The sequence below is a fragment of the Lissotriton vulgaris genome, chromosome 3_1 (assembly GCF_964263255.1).
Source record: "Lissotriton vulgaris chromosome 3_1, aLisVul1.2, whole genome shotgun sequence".
In the NCBI taxonomy this organism is placed as follows: domain Eukaryota; kingdom Metazoa; phylum Chordata; class Amphibia; order Caudata; family Salamandridae; genus Lissotriton; species Lissotriton vulgaris.
Window position 1 is genome coordinate 1,142,817,274 of NC_141689.1, and position 24,248 is coordinate 1,142,841,521.

At 42.1% G+C, this 24,248-nt stretch overlaps 1 protein-coding gene across 4 annotated transcripts in view; it reads right to left on the reverse strand.

Annotated features, from left to right (window-relative positions):
- Positions 1-24,248, reverse strand: part of MMRN1 (multimerin 1) — a 329,148-nt gene that overhangs the window by 46,405 nt on the left and 258,495 nt on the right. For all 4 annotated transcript variants that reach the window (XM_086961624.1, XM_086961623.1, XM_086961622.1 and 1 more), the window contains exons 3-5: positions 18,548-18,654; positions 10,489-10,590; positions 6,887-7,063 (exon numbers count right to left, since the gene is read on the reverse strand). In XM_086961624.1, coding sequence (XP_086817750.1) covers positions 6,887-7,063; positions 10,489-10,590; positions 18,548-18,654 — 386 coding nt within the window. The remainder of the gene's footprint in view (positions 1-6,886; positions 7,064-10,488; positions 10,591-18,547; positions 18,655-24,248) is intronic.

Consider the following 24,248-nt stretch of genomic DNA (forward strand, 5'->3'; position numbering starts at 1 on the left):
CTCAACCCAGTTTCTGAGAGAAATGATTGTCCTGTTTGACCTGGATGCTACTCCATTGGGTTCAGGGAAGGGGCGTGCAGTGTCATCATGCACTATGATACTGCACATTTGAGGCTGAGCCTCTGTGGTTGGCTTGCTTGTAACCCGCAGATACTGTTTTCAGGCACAACCACCGCACTGCCCTATAGTTCCCAGCAGGTCTGACCCTGCAGCTGAGTTCACTGTTGCTTGGCTCTGTGCACAGTGAGCACTCTGGCACAGTGCACTGAAAAGCAGGTATGGTTTTGCATGAATTGATCATTGATCAGGCCTGCCACCATTTTCATTAAGTTAACACATTTCAGAGCTATGTACCTGGACCCATTCTGTTTATGTGTGGTCTTGTCTCACTGTTTGATTTTTCTTGTTCTTTCACCCTGCTGCATTCTTTATCACAGTCTTTCTGTCTTTTGCCCTTTTGCACCTCAGCCCCTCATTTGGCAATCTAGTCTCGTCCTTTGAAGACTTTCCATGAGGATCACATGAGTCACTGACATCCATCTGCTTTCAGGCCCACATTTCGCACTGCCCTGTCCTGCAGTGCCCAGCTGGATAGGCCCGCAGCTAAGCCCTCTGTTACTCTACTTTTTTTGCTGTTGGACTGGTGCACACTGGCAAAGCACGCCAAAAGGCAGATTTTGTTCTGTTTTGCATGTTGATCATGTTGCAGTAGTGTTCAGTCCTGTCACCACTTTCATTAACTTACAGTAATTCTGAGCTGTGCACTGTAGTGACTCTTCTGGCCCCTGTAACCCAGTCCTTGCCCAGGATGAAATACACCTCAACCTTCAAGAACAGGAGCGGCTGTAGGAACATAAGACCACTCTTGGTCTTTTGTCCATACAGTACAATGGGTGTGTTGTGTGTTTGTGGGTTCTGGCAGACAGTGTACCATCGGCCTGCAGCCAGCACAGCACCACATTGGCGAAAAAAAGGTTCCTCGAATGTACTGACACCCCTGCTCCTATCTGTATGTTGGTGGCGTCCATCAGCACCGCCAGGGCCCGGCTGGGAACTTAAAACAGCCCTGTCAAAAAATGTACTCAGCCCCCATTTGCACCGAGTGAGTGACCCCAACACATTGCTCAGTATGACTTTCCAAGGGTAATTTTGGGAAAATAAAACTGAAAGGTGCATGCTAACAGCTCAATTTTTCAATTATTTATGCTAGTTGTTTTGGTTGTTCAGACGGGGATTAAATTAAATATTCAACTACATAAGAGTTTAGCTCAGTACCTCGTAGCGCTATTTCTACACAGTTTCTAATCATGCATGCACCTGTGCAAAAATAGTGTGCCTGACGAGAAAAAGAACATTTTGGTAGCATTATGAGAGGCTTTCTCCTAATTCATCCATACATTATTTTTTTAAACAAGTCTAAGAATCTTATGAAGGGAGCCGGGATCGCATAACGTGCATCAGAACTCCTGGGTGCGCAACCGCCCTCCAGGTGTCTAAACCGGTCTTTAGGGGCTCCAGCCTCCCGGGTGATTGCCCGCTTGCCCGGCTAGCCAGTCTGGCTGTGAGCAACGCCCTCATGCCCCACCCGCAAAACAGCACCAAACCATGCCCCTGTGTTATCACTTCACCTGTATTTTGCTTGGTCCTAGTAATGTTTTGACTCCACCATAAGCCCATCAACAGCTATCTCCTGTCCCCATAGCTCTGCTGATGACGTCTCTCCTGGCACTCCAGCGCTCTGCACCCATACTTCGTCCACTGCTGCAATGCCCGAAGGGTAGGTGGTGTTGACTACCAGAAACACAGTGCCTTCCACGGACCCTCTTGCTGAAAGGGCACCGACGGGACACCATCCCAGTCTTCCCAGAGCAGTACCGCCCAGGAGTATGACCCATATGATAACCAGACACAAGTCACACTGCAGCAGCAGTGGTTCGTCCTGCATTGAAGCACCCTTTCTCTCAATGAGAGGCTTCATCCATTCAACTAGCCCAAATAAGGATATAGTTGGATTCTGGCATATTAATCCCTGATGTCCATCTTCCCTTGCCTCCCACTTTGTGGTATTTGGAGGATGTCATTTCCAACTGAGCCCTCTTGGGCCATTCTCTTCCTTCCCCACACTTGTTCTCCTCCCATATTGGATCCCTGTCTGGGACTTCTTCATTCACCATGCTGGCACTCACACACTCTCCACCCATCCAGATGACCTGATCCAGATTTGCTACCATATCAGCAGTCTCCAAATCATTTGTGCAGTCTCGTCCTGAAGATGACAGGAAACGCCATCAACAAAGCACGGCGTTCATATGCCATCCTTGGTTCATAACATATTTCAAATTGATTGTGACCCCACTGCTCATGTTATGTACCATTTTTAATCACGCATTTGGCACTGTTACCATAACACAAGCCTCATTGAGTCGCTCACCTTTTCCCAAGCAAAGTGTGCACCTGTGTGATTACACCTTTGAAGAAAGAATATTGCTGTCTAAAATTCATGCTTTTCTGCTACAACATCTAATACAGATTACGATACTAAATTATGGCATATTTCCCTTTTTTGTCTTCCTTATGTAAATTGAGCAGAACCGGATGTTCCTGGAGCTTATTACATTTTTGGGAAAATGTGTTTTATAGGTTATCCAAAAGATGGTATGGAACATGCTATAAGGGAATAGCTTTTCCAAAGACTAATCATGTGGGACAACAAAAAGAGATTCCAGTGAAATTGTAGGAGTCATGTTTGCTACTGATTCCATCTGCAGGAGTGAAACTCAACTCCCACAAGATTAGAAAGTTTTCTCAGGTAGTTGATAAGTTATCCACTAGTACAGCCAGGGGATTCTTAGTGATAGATACTGAAATGGTTGCCATGAGATCTGTGGTTTTGCAGAACTGACTTACATTAGACATCCCTTTTGCAAAAGAGGGCAGAGTCTGTAGGGTGTTGAAAGTTCAACAATGTTGCACTTATGTTCCAGATGAGAGTAAGGGCTTTAAGCAGAATATACAGAAACATTACTGACTTAAAGAAAGATTTGGAAAGTTTAACAACAACAGGTGCTTTGTAAACAATAGGGAATGGATTTTCTGCTATAGGTAGATGGTTTGGAAACCTAGGTAGTGACATTGTTAGAAGCCTTTTGAAACCCTCATGATAATTTCTCTTTGTGGATTATTTTTGCCTGTAATCTATAAGGCATACAACCATGCACAAGTGAAAAAAGGGTGAAGAGAAAAAGAGCAGATGTAGAGCTAGAAGACAGACAGAGCAAATACTATGATGACATGAAGTTTCTCGAGGCTTCCAGGAGAAAGATTATGAAAACAACCTGATTGTGATTTGTCCATCTGATAAGACATTGATTTGATGGTTGATTCGCCATCAGAGGGAGGACTGGTGCAGTGCAATTTTGCCTACCTGTTACGCATCACAAATAGGTCACAACTTCATAACAGATACTGAACATGAATGTGTATTTAGTGCATGATTCTATGATCTAATGAAATTAAAATTAGTGTAGCATTTAACATTATTCCTAAAAGTACATTTATTGTAGGATTAGTGAATGTACTCATATTACATGTTTAACTGTATTAAACGAGAATTTAATAAACCATCCTTACTTAGTATACATTGACTGACTATAGAGATGAAATTCGACTTTCATATTGTGTGGCTTAATACATTTAATAACATTATCTGTTTAGATAATTGAATAGAAACCATCATATTTGTAGAATGTGATTACTCTAGAAACAACAAAAGTCCATGTAATAAGTGCACTAATGTTTCATATATTGCCTCAAAATATAGCTCTTACACATACTGATACATATATATTTAAGATTGTTACTGTATGATCTATGTGAAATTAACCTAATATTCTCAACATTCATATTAATTTGCGTTTAAACGCGCATACACATATTGCTGGTCCTGTCAAAGATCGACTATGGGAACGCTATCCTCGCTGGAACTCCCAAAGCCCACCTCACCCCAATAAAGTCTGTTCTTCACCTTGCAGCTAGGCTCATTTTTGACCTTAAATGGTTTGATCATAACTCCCCTGCCCTTAAAGCACTCCAGTGGCTGCCCGTTGAAGGAAGAGCTTCCTACAAGACTGCTTGAATTACGCACAAAGCCTTGCATCAACATTCCCCTCAGTATCTCACAGATAAACTTCACAAAGCCGGCTGCTCTAGATCATTGAGGAGCTCCAACACCCTCTCTCTTGTCCCTCCTCTATTAAACAAGAAAACCACACAATCTCTTTCCTTTTGTGGGAACGCACCTAAGATCTAGAACTCTCTCCCAAATGATCTTCTTTGCAACCCCTCCTATCTCAGCTTAAAAAAAGGCCTCAAACTTCTCCTGTTTAACAAATACTGGGGTCCTTAATTCCTCCATTAGACACTAATCTCACCCCACCTCCTCCTCCTACTGTTCTCCTCCCCCTCTCTTTTCTTCCTTCACCCACTAAATCCCCCCTCCAGTCCTTCATTTAGGACCTGCTTCGCCCCACCCGGTTTTTACTTTATCCTTCCCCCCTCCTCAGCCTCCCCCATTCCCATACCCTGCCCCGCTCTTCTCCATCCTTTCCCTCCCACGCAAGGCTAATTTCTCAGGACCTGCTGTATCCCATTGCAATACATGTAATGTGATGGTGTAAAACTAGAATTGTTTTTACTTTCTTATTGAGTTTTGAATTCTACCTCATTGTAATTCTGTTACTTTCAATCAATTCATCTCTGTATAGCTGTTCGATCTAGCTTTAACTATCCCCTTCCCTTGCTTCTCCCCATTCCTATTCCCTACCTCCATCTTTTCCATCCCTTCCCTCTCTCACTAGCCTAATCTCCCATGATTTACTGTAACCTGCTGGCAACTTGTTTAATAAGACTGTATAATATTTAATTGCTTTCTACCATCTTTATCGGTTCCTAAATACTACCTCATTGTGAATTTTCTATATTACAATGTACACCCATGTAAAGCTCTCTGATACCCTTGGGTCCAGCTAGCACTATATAAAACATGTTAAATAAATTAAATGTGCACTCTTGCAAATACTTTAAGTTGACATTTTAGGCCTATAATTATTCACTCTGTATAAAATATTGTTTTCCATTTTCTGCTAACATGACATTCTTGCAGGTATTCACATGAATTGCTACTTGAAGAATAGATACATTACTGTACTAGTGATATAGAGAAAGAGCCTTGATGAAAGAACATGGAGAGCCACAGCGTTAACTGAAAGGCCTATTCAGTAATCTTACAACCTGATCTGCGTGTGAGAATACAATGTTGTTCCCATGTCCAGTGAGGGATGCTTTGCAATTGTTGCAGTCTACAAGGTGAGATGTGGAGAAATACATTAGACCCCTAATTATATGTGGAAAAGGGTGTTTCCCAAGGAGACTTGTTTGTTAAAACTTAGTGCTCACACCTTGGAGATCCAGATTCCTTTCAGAGTCCCTTCAGATCCCATCAGAGACTTGCCCCTGAACGCTGACCACACTTTTCCCTGGACTTTGAGAGGTATAGACCGCTATACCTTCCTCAATTCTTTGCTGAGTGTGGCTTAGACTAACACTTACTTTCCTGACCCAAGAAGACTTTTGACCTAGCTTCTGAAATGCTGAAACATCCTACTTATTTTTCCTTACCTACTTCTAATTTCATTTATGGAAATTCCTGATTTTTGAGATTCTTTAGACTTTAGAACCATCCTTTAGCTGGGACTTTACTTTAGGTGATTTAGATTTACATATGTATAGACAAAAAACTTGAACATCAAATACTTATACTCAATTTTTGCATTGGCGTGACTCATCTACCTATAGTATTAAAGATTAGGAATTCTTTAATTTCCATGGATACTTCCTTAATGTTTTATAGATCACTAAACATGCATAACGAGGCAAAATGAGCCTAAGACCTCTATCACCTTGAGACTGCAACGGTCATGTGCAATTGCACACCCACTAATTTGTATTATCGTGAAAAGTGTAAATTAGAATGTGCACAAAGTGCATATGATTCAAATGTTAACACCTCAGAAATGGGTCTAAATCACCAATAGTGTATGTTATACCCCCATTCTGAGGTGTGCAAACATCACACAGCACATGTGTGCTATCTGCGTGCATGATTACAGGAGGTTTCACCGGAGAAGACATTTGCGATTGGTGCCCCCAGTGTAATCTCATTTTGGGAGCAAATAGGAGTTTGCACCCAAAAAGGGATTATCAACACCACGTGAGGTAAAAAAAAAAAACTAAGGGGCATATTACCAACAACTAGCGATAATTATCGCTATGTTGGCTTAGCGGCAATATTTTTATCGCCGAGCTGCGGTGATTTTTATCTCTTAGGAGCCTTGCAAATATCAAGGTTTATCTCCTAAGCGATAAAAATCGGCCGAAATGCATGAATATCGCAAAAAAGTCAGCGATATTCATGCATTACCGAGCTAATGCTCTTAGCCATGTTATCCACCTACCATTGGATTACATGGCTAAGAACTGCTCTGGGCAGGCGTTAGCTTTTGGAGATATTCGCGCTTAGCGCGAATATCTCCAAAAGTTGGTACTAGGAGATAGCGATGTTAGCGACTGTTTCCAGTCGCTAACATCTTGGCACGCCCACTTTGCATGTAATTAGGGATACATTTCACTGACATGCAAAGCGGGACCCAAGATGGTCGCTATCTCCTACTAGCTGTCGCTAACTGGTGTTAGCGACAGCTAGGTAATAGGGAGATAATTTTATCTCCGCTTTCTTGGCTTTTAAAGCAAAAAAAAAACGGAGATAAACCCCCTTGATAATATGCCCCTAAGGGCCTTCCTTTAATATGCTCCACATGTACCTACTTACCTTTAAGAAGGGACTGCACTGATTTCCCAGGATTGTCTTCGTTGATTTTCTCCTCCAGGGAAGAGACAGCACTGTGCACCTCCTTCATGGTAGACGAGATGTTGTCAAACTTCTTCTGTAGGGAGGTTAGTTTCATCTCCTGTTCGTAGATCTGATTAGTCATCTTTTGCGTCAGTGCTGTATGTTGTGTCAAAAAGAGTGTTAACGAGTGAAACAAAGTGAAAAGAAAAATACCAATAACAGCAGTCACCAAAATCGAAAAGATCTGGCATAAATTCATCAAAATCAGCAGCAGTGTTTAAACATTTAAAAAATCTGACAATTTGCCACCGCACCAATTTTGTGCTAATTTCTATTAATGCCTTCAACAGAATAATATTAGAAAAAGACTGTATCCTCCCTATGTTGATAGGGGCAGTGGATATACTTTCTCAGTCTGTGACTCGCCTAGGAGTCATTACAATGGCTTTTTTAGTTTAGAGTGCCTCGCATAGTCATGCACCGCTTTTAAATTCTTCAATTTATATAAACAATCGAGATGTTATGATTTAATATGTCTGTGACACTTGATCTAATTTGACATATGAAACACAAGTTATTGCAAACCTGCTACATTTCTAACCGCTCTACTGTTAAGATTTTTGCTTCCAGCTAGAGCAACATTATATTACCTACAAAAATGATTTTGATTTGCTCGGCTTGTATATCAGTAACGTAACAACACAGAGAAGAGAGTTGCAAATATACAGCATTCTTATTTTTAAAAATGGTGGGTAATATCATATAATCCTGAACTTTTATTTTTTGATTCAAGTCCGGTTCCCTGTTTTAGAAATTCAACCTGAATCATACATTGAGTTTGCAATTCTAATTTAAAAAATCGAATTCATTGGGAAATTAGCACACTTTACGCGCATTTAAGTGCCGTATGGATCCAGTACTGGGCATTATTAGTGAAAACATTATAAATCGGCTTGCATGAGTAGAATTCTAAAACCACTTCAAAATGACAGCTAACTTATCTCTTCATTACTTTGACTGTCTCACAGCCTCACTACAGTGTCTGAGGCATTCCTGAATTTCATTACAGTTGACTAATCAATTTCTAACTTCTTTAGTTTAAACTTTAAAGGGCATACATTTTTATATTGGAAGAGTGACCAATCATCATCAGGGCCCAGCTATCATTCCTTGCTCAAATGGAGCAAAACATCAGGGGCCTTATTTATGAAGGCCTTGCGTCAGTTTTGCGCCGCTGGTGCGTCACTTTTTGTGACGCACCAGCGGTGTAAAGAATGCGCCTCGTTGTGCCATATTTAAAAAGTGACGCATCTAGGTAGATGCGTCACTTTTTAAACCTCTGTGCCACATTATACCTGCGTCAGGTATAATGTATGCAGAGGGGGCGTTCCCCCGCAAAAAGCCTCGTAATAGTGATGCAGTGAAATCTATGAGATTTCACTGCGTCACTTTTAGGACGCTGTTGCGTCAAAATCTTGCACCTGCCTCACAGCAGGCGTAAGACTGATGCAGGCCCTTTCACATGGGGCTTTCCCCATGTGAAAGGACGCATTGCTGGAGTTGCGTCACTTTTGTGACACACTCCAGCAATGCATCACTTTTGCGCTTACAGATACGTCAGGAATACTGACGTATCTGTAACTCCTTGCGACATGATGCGTCATACATGAAATATGACGCATCAGGAATGTCGTAAGGAGTGCACAGTGAAAAGTGACGCATCGCCGTTTTCACGCAGCGATGCGTCACTTTTCATAAATGAGGCCCCTGGGTCTCATTTACAATTTTTTGTCGAAGGGCACAGCCGCAAGCCTTCCTGCTGTGCTATCCCGCGTCAGAAGAAAAAGGCAGGCACATTCCTGTCTTTTCTCCCTGTGCTGGAGCTCAAAGTGCTGCCTTGGCCCAACACAGGCACCCTTGCACCATGGTGCAAGGGTGTCCGCATTGTAAGGATGATTGTTTTTGTGCACAAAGGGACACCTTCCTGTACAAAAACAGTCAGTGACGGCGATTTCCTCTTTTTATGTGTGCTGATGAATGCAGCACACATAGATAGAGGCAAAAACAAGGAGAAATTATTTCTCCCCTGGGGAGGCATAGGCTTTTGACACATTCCCATGTTCACAGCTTGTTGTAAATCTGGGAATATGTCAAATGCAGTGGTGTTACATGGGAACACCCACCCTGGGCACACCTCCCCATCGCAGTGTGTGGCAACGCAGCTACTTGCACTGCGTTGCCTGACACCATATCTGCAAGGCTACGAAAAGCCTTGGATGGTGACTCTACGATTCTGTAGGAATTATTCCTTTAATGCTCCTTTCAATCACATATTAGTATGTGATGAATCATTATGGTGGTAAATAAACTATTTTTTTTTTAAATAGTGGCCTTGAAAGTCCTACCCATCATCTCCTGTCATTTGGGATTTACGTGCTTCTAGTGAAATAATTTCTTTGACCAACATAAAATTATGATACACATGATGCATTCACTATATTGCAAAGGTGGCTATCAGTCAGCTGAAAATTCTGTTTGACAACTATCATTTGCATAAGGCACACAAAGTCATCATTGACCCCTTGCATTTCATTCGAGGCCATGAGTACAAAATCAGGAACTACTCTAGAAGCACACTTGTTTACATTATTTAAGCTTATTCCCCAATAATCTCAGCAGTTTCAATAAAACTGCATATTGGGAAAAAATTCTGTCACAGTGTCATATCTAACATGTTGGGTAGAAGACAATGTGCAAAGCATAAATGTCCAGTAGCGGGCTGCTGTGCACTACAAGTGGGGTGTCGGGCGTGTTGGGGGTGAGGGGGGCATAGGGGTCGTGAAGAAAGGGGGAAACAAAAGATATATTAATTTTTAAAAACGTATCTTCAGCCGGCCGCATTCCTCGTTGTGCTCCTCGGCTCCTTCCTCTTCTTCAGGCACAGGCACCCAGGCTGAAGCCAATCCTGAAGCTGATCTTGCATGAGAGCAACTTCAGGATTGGCCTGGGCGCTCTCAATTAGCGCTCCTGGACAGATTGGGAGTCTATGCCTAATCTCTCCAACCCCAGCAAAACGATTTTGCCGGCCTGAGATGGCTAACCAAACCGTCATGTGCAGTGAAGAGAGTGCACACACCACTCCCCTCAGTGTTGTCATTCCCAGGGCCCGCCTCAAGACAACAGGAAAGGAGAAATAAAAGGAGGGTTATTTATTTTTTGATTTTCTGCCGTTATTTAGGGGGCGGAGGGGGGGGGGCGATGCTCCTCCGCCATAGCTGTAAATTACAAGACCTAAATGATGAAGCGACCTTGCTGCTCAGACCCCTTGACTGCCTGCTGGCTGCCACAGCTCATTAAAGGCTAGAGCAAAACACTCAACTCTGTTTTTGCATTCACATGGGTGTCAATTTGCTTGAGCAAGTGTGGGTTATATACTTTGCCTAAACTCGTTTTTCTCTCTCTTTTCTTTTCTATCTCTCTGTGTAAACTTGGAACCTGCAATGGTCTGTAGCTACTTACTGTTTCCAAACAAAGATGAAGAGATTAGATATCAGTCTTGACATGTTATTAATGCCACTGACCTGGATCAAGAGATGTCTGCTGGGGATCTGCTGATGTTCCTCCATTAATGGCATTCGTACTCTCAGCTTGGTTATCGTACGACTGAAACTGGTACTTTAGAACTAAGACAAGAGACAACATGTGACTCAGTTTACACAACATATATCTAATGATTTACATACAGATTAGGTCAGATTGGGTCAGATTTTTAAATAAGTACCACAGAAAGTAGGGAAAGTGGGGGTCACCAAGTTGCACTTAGACAAATAAAACATGGAAACTTACCTCATCTTTAACCTCTTAAGCGCTACTGACGGCCAACGGTCGTCACGAGCGCTACCTCCCCAGTGCTGCGCATGACCATTGGACGTCCATTCAGCACTAGTTCCAATGGACAGCGCAGCACTGGGGAGGGATATTTGCGAAGCAGCTAAGGTGTTAAAACGAAGGGCCTCATTTATGAAAAGTGTTGCATTACTGCATGAAAACAACAATGTAACACTTTTCCGTTCGCCCTCTTTGCAACGCCATGGATGCTTCTTATTTACTGTACGGTGCTCCATGTCGAAAGGATTTACAAACATTTCAGTATTCCTGACATATCTGTAGGCGCAAAAGTGACACGTTGGTGGGGTGTGTCTTAAAACAGATGCAACTCCAGCAGTGTCTCCTTTCACATGGGGCAAGCCCCATGTGAAAGGGCCTGCATCCCTCCTTACGCCTGCTGTGAAGCAGGAGTAAGGATTTGAAGCAGTGTGGTCTCAGAAGTGGTGCAGTGAAATCTCACAGATTTCACTGCGCCACTTCTACGAGCTTTTTGAGGGGGAATTCCCACCCTGTAAATATTATACTTGACGCAGGTATAATGTAGCGCAGAGGTTTACAAAGCGACGCATCTGCTTAGATGCGTCACTTTGTAACTATGGCGCAGTATGGGGCATATTTTACGCCGCTGCAGCTTCACAAAAAGGGACACAATGGCAGTGTAAAAGGCTTATAAATAGGGCCCGGAGGGTTTGATAACTTTTAGTGTTGTGGAAAATTTGCTTTTGCGCAATCATGTCAAATTTGCCAATGTTTTATGAAATTATGTGTCATTTCACGAAATTCACGAAATTCAAATCTGTTGTTTACCACTATTTTAGCACAAAATATGTCCTCATGCCAATTTTTGATGTGAGGATGCATTTTACGGTAAAAACACAGCAAAAAGTGACAGCACCCCAAATAACTGCTGCTCACATGCTTCTGTTCTTGTGAGTCTGCAGTCCATTTTTACTGTGAAATATGTGTTTGTAGTAAATGTTTGCAGTGAATGGTAGCTAATTACATGAAGTTCTATAATGGCATAACTTCCTGAAACAAACATTAAGGGGGTCATTAGGTTAGCGGGCGGATCACCACCGCCCATATGGTGGTGGCGATCAGCCTGCTTAAAACCACTGCCACTTTGAATTTTCCCCCCCACCACATTACCATGGCGGGTGGACCCCGGCAGATGGAAAGATCGTCTGCCGGTTTTCCGCCTGGTCGAAGAGTCGACCGGGCAGAAAAGCTGCTAACATGGTGGCGGTGTCAGGTAGACACCACCATTCATATTAGCTTAGTAGCGGGGACATGCCTTTCCGTGGCATGGAACTGCAGGGGGGTACCATGCAGTTCCATGCACAACATGGCAGGCACTGCATGGTGCCTGCCACGTTGTGCATGGAACGGCATGACATGCCTTCTTGGCATTGCGGTGGGCGGTGCTGAGAGCAGCGCCCACTTCAATGTCAAGAATGCAGGATGCGCCCGCCAGTGTGGCGGGTGCATACTAATGTCACTAACGGGACCCCGCACCAATGGTGGGCGGTCCCATTCTACGGTGCCCGCCATCCTAATGACCCCCTAAGTGAAGTTCCGAAATAAAGCAAAATACACTGGCATAATTTAAATTTCTCCCAAGACTAGGAGTGGTGTAATCATTTTAAAGAGGTGAATACCAAAAAGGCGCTAGAAATGAATGCAATTGAGAAGCACACTACCAAGGCGTCTAGAGTTAAATCGTACATGCATGATATAGGCAATTATTTAAGCACCAAACTTTTTAGAGGAGTATGCAATCAGCTGGAAAATGCTATTGAAGCAATGAAAAGGAAACTGTCTGGCTGAGCCTTCTGGGATGATCGTCGAAGTCGTACTGTACTTGACATCCTACAAACAAAATTATCTGTATGTTGTGTTCCCCTCTGACCTTTTTTGGAATAAGTAGGGCACCCCTGGTACCCTGCCAATGAGTTGATTTTGGAGAAGAAGAAAGGACTGAAGAAGGACTTCCATAGTGCCCTTGAACTGCGCAAAGAAAAGTTGCATCATCGACTGGACTGTACCTATTGCTCTTTTGAGCTAGTAAGACTGGGACTGTGCCTGTGGCTCCTGACCCTGGAAAAAGTTGATTACCCTGGTTCACCAAGGGTGCAGAGTAGAAATATCTCCACAAAAATATCATGGGACAGAAATATCGCTGCAAAAATATCGTGGGTAAGAAATATCGACAATAAAAATATAGTTGACAAGAATTTTGGCTGACAGGTAAATAATTTTGATTACATAAATATCTATGTAATAAATATCATTTACAAAAATATAGTTAAAAAAATATCGATTTATGAATAATTTTATATATTTTAGTGTTTTTAATGAGAATTGTTTGTCATTTTATTATATGTTTTAGAGTTTTACTAGTAATTAATTTATTTTAAGTTTAATTCTGTGTTTTTAGTTCTGTATTGGGTTGTGGGTTTAAAGGGGAATAGGGTGGGAAGTCATTTAGTTTTATAAAAATGTATTGAATAATTAATGTGCTAATTGATTAATTAATAATAGTTTAATAATTAGTTAATTAATTTCAATTAGTCAATTAATGCATAATTATGTTAATTGCTTAATTAATTTTAGGTGTGTGTTGTGGTGTTTATATGTGTAAATTGTGTGAAGGGAGGTAAGTAATGATTTTTTAAATTGATTAATTATTAAATACTTGAAAATTAATTACCATTAATTAATTAGTATTTATTAATTGTAATTATGTAATTCATTTTAGGTGTGTCTTTTGGTGTTAATATGTGTAAATGGTGTGAAAGGTGGTAAGTAATTTTTTTTGATTAATTAATAAATAATAACACATTCATTTTCATTAATTAATTAGTAATTATTAAATTTAATTGAGTAATTATTGTAGGTGTGCGTTGTGGATTTTATAGTGTTAAATAATGGGGAATTATTTTTTTAAATGATCTTTGTTAATACTAATATAGTTAAATTTATATATTAGTTATGTTAATATTGGAAATTAAATTTAATAAAAATGTTGATAGTTTTGTTTTTTATTGTTTTGGGATACAGCGCTTTGCCAACTGTTGCACTCACTGGAGTGGGAATAGTAATTTTTACCCCTCCGCTATCCAGCGCTTTCCCTACTGTTGCACTCATTGGAGTGGGGATAGTAAATTTTACCCCTCAGCTATCCAGTGCTTTCCCTACTGTTGCACTCACTGGAGTGGGAATAGTAATTTGTACGCCTACGCTATCCAGCACTTTCCCTACTGTTGCACTCATTGGAGTGGGAATAGTAATTTTTACCCCTACGCTATCCAGCGCATTCCCTACTGTTGCACTCACTGGAGTGGGAATAGTAATTTTTACCTCTTCGCTATCCAACGGTTTAACTACTAATGTTTTTATTTTGCTATTAAATGTATGTATTATTTTTTTAAATAGTTTAATGTGTTAATTAAATATAGAATATTTGATTTTAAATTATTTATATATGTGTTTATTTTATTTTTATATAATTAAAAATCGTTTATAAATTCAATAAAGATAATAGTTAATAAAATGTATTTAAGTATATATGTATATGTGCGCTTTTTGTGTTTATATTTAATAAATTAAGTTTATTTGTTATAATTATTTTAAAAATATATCACATTTAATTAATTTTGTTAATAATATTAATATTATTTAATTAATTTATTTTAATTTATGTTATTTTTTTAAGTCAATCTTTTTTACATCTATATTTTTTACATTTTTTAGCCTATATTACTGTACTTACCTGTTTAGGTATAGGGATTCGATTTTTTTTTCATCGATATTTTTACATCGATATTTATTTCATCGATATTTTTTTCACCGATATTTTAACATGGAACCTTCACCAAGACCAGTGACTCCGAAGATCAGATGCTGATCTACTGGAACTCGATTGGGTGCCCTTGTTGTTTTTTATAATATCTACTGGAACCAGCTCCAGGACAACAATAGGAAAAAAAGCTCAAACGGACAAAGTGGTAGACACTGCAGATGTTTTGCCACTACCAGTTGCCAGGCTAATTCGAAAAAGCCAAAACCTGTCCCTTTCTGGGAGTGCTATCCAAGTTTGGATTCCTCATTCACAAGGGACACCAACCACCACCAAAGAGGTTTCATCCAACCACGTTGCAGCATTATCAGTAGTGCAGCATCGGCTGTCCGACTACTGCAATATAGAGGACTTCAAGAGAGACCAATTTCTCTGGCCATAGTTGCTCCGCATCACCCAAGGTACGAACGAGGAACCATCACTGAGACACCACCATCAGTCGCACCACAACTAGAGCATCCTTTTGAGAATCTTTGCCAGCATTCCTCAGCTTCAGGAACACTTTTTTGACTTCTATTGCGGTCATCCTGTAAAGTTAGGAACTTGATTCAAAAATGCTCTTGTGGCCAAGTAACTGTCCTATGTATCTTTTCTGGCACCCCAAATCTTACCTCTATTGGATTTGGTTGCCCAAGTTGGGCCGGAGTACTCACAGTAACTTTTTCAAACTTTTCAAAGATTTCAAACTTTACTTTTTCCAATGCTTGTTTGTGGTTGCATTTAAAAGTGATAAAAATCTCTAAAATCTGTATCTCCCGGACCCTCCAGTGGGGTTTTATTATTAAAGGTCCCTAAAAATTCATATAAATACGCCCTATGTTTATACATTTTTGTAATTTCTTTTTATTGGTTTGTGATTTTCTTATTGTGTTGTTTAGTGCTGTTAAATGCGTCACTTTAGGTTCATTTGCCAAGTCTTACTGCTCACAGCCACAGCTACCCAGGGTTGAGCTAAGGGTAAATAAATGATTGTGACTAAACCCTAGATGGTATCTGCAAATGTACTCCACAATAAAGCCCTGCAGCCATATTATATAGTACACCCAGATCTTCACAATCAGGGTTTAAAAATATCAAATGACCGCTAAGCTTGTGGTTTGATTATTGATTTAGTCTGTATGAAGCTCAACTGAAGGTTTCCTGTCATTTCCACTAAATTCTTGCCACTCCCCATGACCCTTGGCTGAGAGATCCAGCAATTGTAATTTCAAAGTGAGCATGAATGAAAGATTCTGATACGGAGACAAAATGAGCAATAAGGCTTTTGAACAGCCCCTGTTACCAAATTGTCTTGTTCGCTTCAGGACCATCCTGAGACTCTTGGAGGTTAAGCTGTTCTTTAGTTTACAGTGGAAGAAGCTATATATGAGCAAAGATGAAAAAATATTACTTTATAGTTGGAGTATGTGTTAGGAGTCATTGCCAGTTGCTGGATGGTTTTACACTCTAAGGGGCCCATTAGGATGACTGGCGGATCGCCACCACCATGTGGGCGGTGGCGATCCGCCTGACATCCTGGTCCAACCGCCACCCATTTCCCTCCGCCATATTACCCTGGCGGGGGGGACAGCGGCGGACGGAAAGACCGTGCGACCGGGGCAGAAAAGGTTTAATATGGTGGCGGTGTCTATCAGACACCGCCAGCCATATTAGCATGGGTGAAAACAGATGCCTTTCCGTGGGGACAATGCTGCCACGGAAAGGCATGCGGTCTTCACTTCGGGGGCCCGCTGCCGGCCCCCATGGTGAAGGCGAGGTGGGGGGTGCACATGGGGGGTGCCTGTTGTACCCCCCTGCATTTGCATACGCAATGCGGCAGGCACCGCGCGGTGCCTGTCGCTTTGTGTATGCAAATGCATACATGCATTTTTAGCATTGTGGCGGGCGGTGCTGAGAGCACCGCCCGCCACAATGTTAAAACTGCAGGATGCGCCTGCCACTGCGGCGGGCGCATCCTAATACCCGAATCAAATTTAGTACCTTGAAGAGTACCATTTCTCTCACACCGTTTTAAAATTAAACCGACTAAGCAAGATTCAGCGTTCTGGGTTTATTGGGAATATGGACATTGTCACTGGTTTACTATTCATACTTAGTGCTAGAATTATTGTTACACCATGATAAGCATCTTTCATTTTGTGCTGTTTTCTTTTTTACTTTTAGAAAGTTGGCATTTTCCTGTCCTTAGCGCTTTTGTGCCTATAGCCTGTCCTGGGTCACATGACTGGGCGTACCTGACAGTTAGACTTTGTGAATTCCTCCCACACAGTTACACAATAGAGGTATTAGGTGTACCTGAGTGGGCAATCTGCTGGCATAAAGGGGGGTAGCTGAGCACAGCCCCACTTACACCTGAATAGCCTGTGCTCTGCCTTCACACAAAGGCCCTAATAACCCTGCATTTTCACTTCAACTAGCTTGGAGCCATGGGAGGCAGGAAATTCCATGCATTTCAAAGCCACTGTCTAAACGCTTCTCCCACCTTCCAGAACCAGGGCACTAGGGTATAAATGAAGGACCTCAGACACCAACTCTTCAGTACACTTCTGGACCTGCGGATACTCTGCCAGGAAGAAGGTCTGCTGTGCTGCTACAAGGATTGTCACCCTGCTGGGCTGCTGCTCTAAAGGAAATGCTGCCCTGGTCTGCTGGCTTGAGGCCTCTTGGCTGGGGAAGGAGAACTGGACATGCAATTTTATCTTGAATCCAGGAATCCAGCATGACTCAAAGGGCTAGTCTGCTGGCCTCCTAATCTGAGCAAAGCCCCACTTACACCTGAATAGCCTATGATCTGCCTTCACACAAAGGGCCTAATGACTCTGCATTTTCACTTCAGCCAGATTGGAGCCAGGGCAGGGAGGCAGGACATTCTATGCACTTCAAAGCCACTGTCTGGAAGCTTAAGGTAAATTGACAGATGAAGGGATTGGGAAAGTAAAATCAAAAATTAATAAAACCACTTACCCTGAGTTCGCCGCATCGCTGAATCGGCGATGAAGCGAGCACAAGGTAAGTGTTTTTTAAATTTTACTTACCCTATAAAGTTATCGGTCAACTTCGCCACCCCACTGCTGTTACCTCTGGTGGCCGCACCTGAAACATAGGTTTACTATACTTACCTCCCTATTTATGTACTTGATGATATACATATATTCAAGGTATGTAGAAGTGCCCATATGTAATTAATTTCTCGATATTTTGGTCACAATATTTTTGCCATCGATATTCTGTCATTCAATTGAGCGCACCGGAAATACACATTCAAGCGATAAATTCATGTATTTCTACATGTTGACATAGCACCAAAGGCACAATGGTGAGCAGTGCAAATACACTCTTTCTTAAAAGAGGACCATCAACAGCAATTAGAAAAGGCAGAGTCGCTACAGACCCAACCATGGCACAAAGCAAATGTGTAAAATAGTATTGTGGATACCTTTATATAAACATAACAGTGCACAACACTAGTAAACTTTTTTAAAGCAGTAATGCCATATTCATGCTATGCACTGTTTTGGCATTACCCACAGAAAACAATATTACGGGCCGCAACAGGAAACCAATGGTGTCCAGCACTCTATACGCCATACCGGCTACACATGCACCACAGACAACCGTCTTTACTTGATTGCCTCATAATAAAGTGAAGATTTGTCCACCTGTCTTTTCCTCTTCCTGTCACGTGTGCATGAAACTGACAGTGCCTTGCAGAGACACACCCAAGAAGGCATGAGTGTAGAATGTACTTTATTCTGAATTCTTACTATTGTTTTTTTCACTGAATTATACAAACGTTGTCACTGTAATGATAGGCTAACAATAAACACACATTTTATTCTGATTAAAAGATGTATTGTATGACTTCCTACCACAATATCACTGGAAATACACACCTGCAATTTGGCATCTTTCTCCACTAAATCCTGGGCAGCACTTCCACTCCAATGATGTTACTATTTTATGCTTCATTCTGTATGCAGGACGAGTCACCATTCGATACCTGAAGAATAATAATGGGCACATTCAAAACAAAATCACATGCAGGTACCTTCAACAAATTGTGGAAAATTAATGCAAGGGGTGCTTCCTTAAGAAGCCTGACATAAGCCACCTTTCAAACTAGTTTGTCAGTAGAGTTCCTAACAAAGCATTTTCATATTCTAGATTCTGGGCATATTTACTTACATTTCATGCAATATAGGGCAGCAAGCAAAGATCCTGTGCTGCGTTGCGTGAAAGGAAGACAGCAGAAATGCACCGTGGGTACTAAGATATGGCTAATTTCTCCTGTCTCCTAGTACTAGGGCACTGTATGCTGCCTAGCGCCAATGCAGGCATTCAGGCAGGATTGTTTTGTGCAGGCAGGGGCAATTTCCTGTACAAAAACAGTCTTTAGAGGCTTTTACCACTTGCAGCACACATAGAAAGAGGAAGTAACAAGAAGAAATAAACATATCATTTTGACACATTTTGCACTTTACCTTGCTAATTTGCACATGTACTAATAGCCGTATGCATTAAATTAGCACTTTAAGAATGTCGGATATGTGCTGCTAAATGTACATTGTACATTAGTAAGGACGGTACAGTTAATTTTGCACTCTATATTTCTAATTTGCACATGCACTAGTAGATAAACGTACCAAAAAGCACTTTAAGATTGTCGGACATATGCTGCTAAATGTATACCGTATTCGAGTAAGGACGGCATCTGGTAAGCCAAAACTGATACAAATGTATGTTGTATTATAATTTTATCTTGCTTGTTGCTATATGGTTGTATTTATACATACTGAATAAAGCATTTTGAAATTGAAATTGACACATTCTCAGGTTTACTACCTTTAGTAAATCTGGGAATGCACCATAATCCATTGGTGGATGGATGGGAATGCCCATGCTCCTCCCATGGAATGCATCCCTAACACAAAGATGAGGGGCATGAGGAACACTTTGGCAGGCAGGATGCAACATTCTTCTACATGACCCAAAGTCATGGAGTTATCTATCAAATTAGAACATTTAGAGACACCTGCAAATCCAAAGGAATGTTTGAAGTAATGAAGGTTTTCGTTCACTGAGGCAGATGTATTCACACAAAGGTGGTTCTTGTCATCATGGCAGGAACTGCCATTGGGTAAGACCATTGTCAGAACCATTCATCCATGTCTGGTTGGCATGATCGAACTCCTGTCACAAATGGTTAATCCTGAATATGATTGAGTACTTGATTTGAACATTTCTAAAGAACCTCCCTACCCAAAAATGTTGTCCTGGTATGGAGAAATAGTGCCAGCAAGTGCGATGAAACTGGAATACAGAAAGAAGTGGACAGAGGGTAAAGAAGAAGGTTTTCAGGTGTTTACAAACAATGGTGTGAGATTGTATAGAGCACAGAGAGAGAGGATGAGCAGTTCATGCTTTGGAAGATAGGTAGCTAAAACAAGTTACCCGAATGCGTACATTTCCAATATACATATCGGAAGTTTCCTTGTTGTACTGTGAGTTTAGTCTGAGATTGTCTGGGGAACTTATCATGCATAACCATGTAAAGTCTCCATGGTGGCGAAATTAGGCGTCCCGTCTGGTACCTTTTATGGCAATGTCAATACTGACCAATGGTTATATTGACAGCAGGGCAAGCTGCATGTACACCATTAGGATAAGCACGATCCCTACTTTCTAAATTGGGTAAGAGAATGTAGATATCAAATGAAAGGACTTGTGGAAGAAATTGGGTTATTGGCTGAGAAGGGTGGAAGTACCACTCAGGCAAAAACCACTATCTTTGTTGCAGTGAACCACAAACGTCACTAATTTAACCCATGCATAACCCTATGGTAGCTTGCCACAAAAGCAGTCAGGACAAAACTTAGATACAATGTGTAAAGTATTTAATCGGCAGACAATCAGTAATCAATACACAGAAAAAGAAAAATCTCAAACTAATTTCGAAAAGTAGAGTACATGTTAATAAATAAAATGATACCAGAAAGACAAAAATGTAAGTAGTAGAACCAGAGACATTCAGTTTTAAAGTTTCTAGTGTAGATAGGGCCTAAAAGCACAAAGTATTGCTCACAGTCATCAGTTTGTGGAAGACCTTGTGAAAGTCCCCAATTCAGGTCGACCACAATGGAGTGCGGGTCAGATACAGGGAAAAGGTTAGTCCAGCTGAAAAGTTACCTTCTAAGTCTGGCAAGAGGTCTTTCATTAGCATTAGATGAGGCTGGGAGGAGCCAGCTGAGTGTTGCGGACCGTTGCCGCTGTAGCGCGAAGAGTAGGTTGTATATCGTGGACAGTGATCACTGTAGCAAGAAGAGTCAATTGGGCAACGCAGAAGGCTATTGCTGTAGCTTCGGATTGGCATTCATCAAGGGCTGTCGTTACTGTAGTGCAGGTCTCGCGTTGGCAGTCTTCGCAGAGTGTCATCGAGGTGAAAAGAGAAGGTCTCACCAGAACTTCACATTGGTGGTCATCACAAGCAACAGAGGCTTGGCGGGCCCATTCACAGTTGCGGGGAGCCCAAACTTCAGGAGTTTCACTGTCTCTGTAGAAGGGGACCACTCTGATGCGATTGAAAAGGTCCAGGACATGGGGAAGCACCTCATGGGGATCCGGGGCTCCAGCAGAGGTCAGCAGTGTTCAAACTAGTCCAGTTACAAGCCCAGGCAAGTCCAATTGCAGCAGATCCACTGTGCAGTTGCAAGGAGGCCTCTGAGGCTTGTTATATCCCTGTAGCTCGCATAGGAGGTCAGTCAACTGACACTAGGAATCACTGTGGTTAGCCTGTGATAAAGGCATGCAGATTTAGTCTTCCTTTTCAGACAACAAGGTAGTCCTTCAAGCAGCAAGGTAGTCCTCAGGCAGCAGGGCAGGTCTTCTTTTTAACTTCCACAGGTCCAGAAGTGCTCTGATGATTAGCAATGGTGGACCAATATTGATACTTACTGCCAGACTTTGTGTGGGGGGGACTCCCTTTCCTACCCCCCCCCCCCACATCTAGTTCTGGAAAGTTTCCCCCATTTCCCTGTGGAAACTCCAACCGGTGTGCGGGTGACTAAAGACACAACATGCCTGGTGTCAGGTTCCTTTGTATGTGCAGGAGACAGAATCCTTTGAAGTGTAGGAGGGCTGGGTACAGCTCTTCCACAGTCATTCTGCCAGGATGGCCCATCCTGTTCACACCTAGCCCACGTTGTGTTACTGTCTGGAAGAAATACAAAAACCGTACAAGCAGAGTAATTCATGTGACTCAGGACTCTGGCAGAAGGCACAAATGATTGGAACGAGGAATGGCATTTTCAGAATTGTGCGGGTGACAAAAGACAGGACATGCCTGGTGTCAGGTTCCTTTGTATGTGCAGGAGACAGAATCCTTTGAAGTGTAAGTAGGGCTGGGTACAGCTCCTCCCCAGTCATTTTGCCAGGATGGCCCATCCTGTTCACACCAAGCCCACGTTGTGTTACTGTCTGGAAGAAGTACAAAAACCGTACAAGCAGAGTAATTCATGTGACTCAGGACTCTGGCAGAAGGCACAAATGATTGGGACGAGGAATGGCATTTTCAGAATTGTGACTTAAGATCCGACTTTACCGTAAAAGAAGATTTTGAATTGCAATTCTTATGAGTGTAAACTGTATATTTGTGCCTGCTCCGAATCCAATGTTAGATCCTATTAAATGTAATAGGGTAACCCAGGGTTAGTCAATAGGATAGATAGACCTTGAAGCTTTGAAAACTAAACTTTGGGAGATTTTCACTGCCTGGACATGTACAACTAAAACTCATATGTCCTACTTTTTACATACCATAAACTCTGCCCTACAAGCCTTTAGCGCCCGCTTTAAGGGTGACTTATAAGTATTACAATTGAGGATTTAGGCCTGGCAAAAGGTTTTGTTTTCAGGTTTAATGACAGTTCAACACTACACAATAGGCTACTGTGGCAGGCCTGAGACATGTTTTCAAAGGCTCCTTTTAGTGGGTGGCACAAGTAGTGCTTTAGGCCCATTAGTAGCATTTAATTTAGTGTAGATGTAGCAACACTTCGCCAAGGACTTAAAAGTAAATTAAATGTGCCAATTGGGTATAAGCCAATTTCAGTATGTTTAAGGGAGAGGTCACAAGCACTTTAGCACTGGTTAGCAGTGGTAAAGTGCGCAGAGTCCTATTAGCCAACAAAAACAGGTCCATAGAACAGAAGGATGAGGATGAACATTTTGGGCCAAGTCCAACACTTGCACATTATAAAATTATCCTGCATCACCTACATCCACACTACCACCACCAACTAATCATCGTTTACCCACTATAGCATGATCTTAAACCCTATTGCTTCACTTTCCATTCAATTTTCCATCGACACTCTTCATCAATACCAGCTACACCCTACACCAACGGATGTATGACGGTACAACGCGTACCGTCACAATGCATCCCTTTACACCGCATCCCTTACAACGCAAGTCGTTACCACGACTTGCGTTGGGGGCGCGGATTTCGAATAGTATAATTTACTATTCTAACACCAGTCCCGTGGACCCTAGGGAAGGTGTTGGGATAGTAAATTTACTATTTGTAATCCTTTAGCGCCCTCCAGCGCAAGTCGTGGTAACGACTTGCGTTGTAAGGGATGCGTGGTAAAGGTACCGCGTTGTAAAAACTTTGTGGTAAACGATGTTTACCTACACCAACAGTAGCTATAACTCAACACAGAGTAGACTGAACCAAGAAACCCTACCTTGAAGAATGGAAGTGACAGAATGAAATTCCCTGGTTCCTGAGATTAACTGAGTGTAGGACTACTTCTGCGGGTGCTAGTTGAGTCTTGAGTTGAACAGTGAGTAAGGCATTCCCTTGGTCAATGAGTGAAATAATCATAGCTTGCATTATGTTTTTTAGATCTGCTTTTAGGAGGCTTTGTCTGATATTACTGATGATTTATTTTTTTATCTAGAGACTTCATAAGAGTGTCCAAGGAGAGGTATTTTATTTTATTTAGGCTGAAGCCAAAACATTTGGTACTGGTGACCATTGTGGCTGAGAGATACCTATGGTATTCATATATCCAGTCCAATGAGTGGGAATCTAAGGGGGTCATTAGATGCTGGTTAAACCACCACCGGCAGCCTGCCAGTGGCGGGTTCACTGCCATCGTAAAGCAATAGTAAATTACAATAGTGGGAGGTATACTGGTGGATGCAAAATCCGTCCGCCACAGGTCCACCACAGGCAATCATTACGATTGCCTGGCGGACCCACCCAAATCAACAATATGGTGGCAGTGCCTAGCAGGCACCGTCAGCCATATTACAATCTTGCCTCCCCATCAGCCGGTGGATGGCGGTGAAACCGCAGTGGTTGTCGCATCGTAATCTTGTGTGCGGGACCACTGCAATCCAGGCGAGCGGTCTCAGTATCCACATCGATGATAGACGGACTCCAGTCCCCCTGGGGCTCCTCACCCCATGTGGGGGGCCTATGTTACGCCGCTGCATTCCCCAGTCTTTGACCCCGCCACCCCTGTTTCTCTGGGGCATGCGGCGGTGCTGGAGTTCCGGCTCTCTCCAGATACAGGGTCCCAGGGGAGG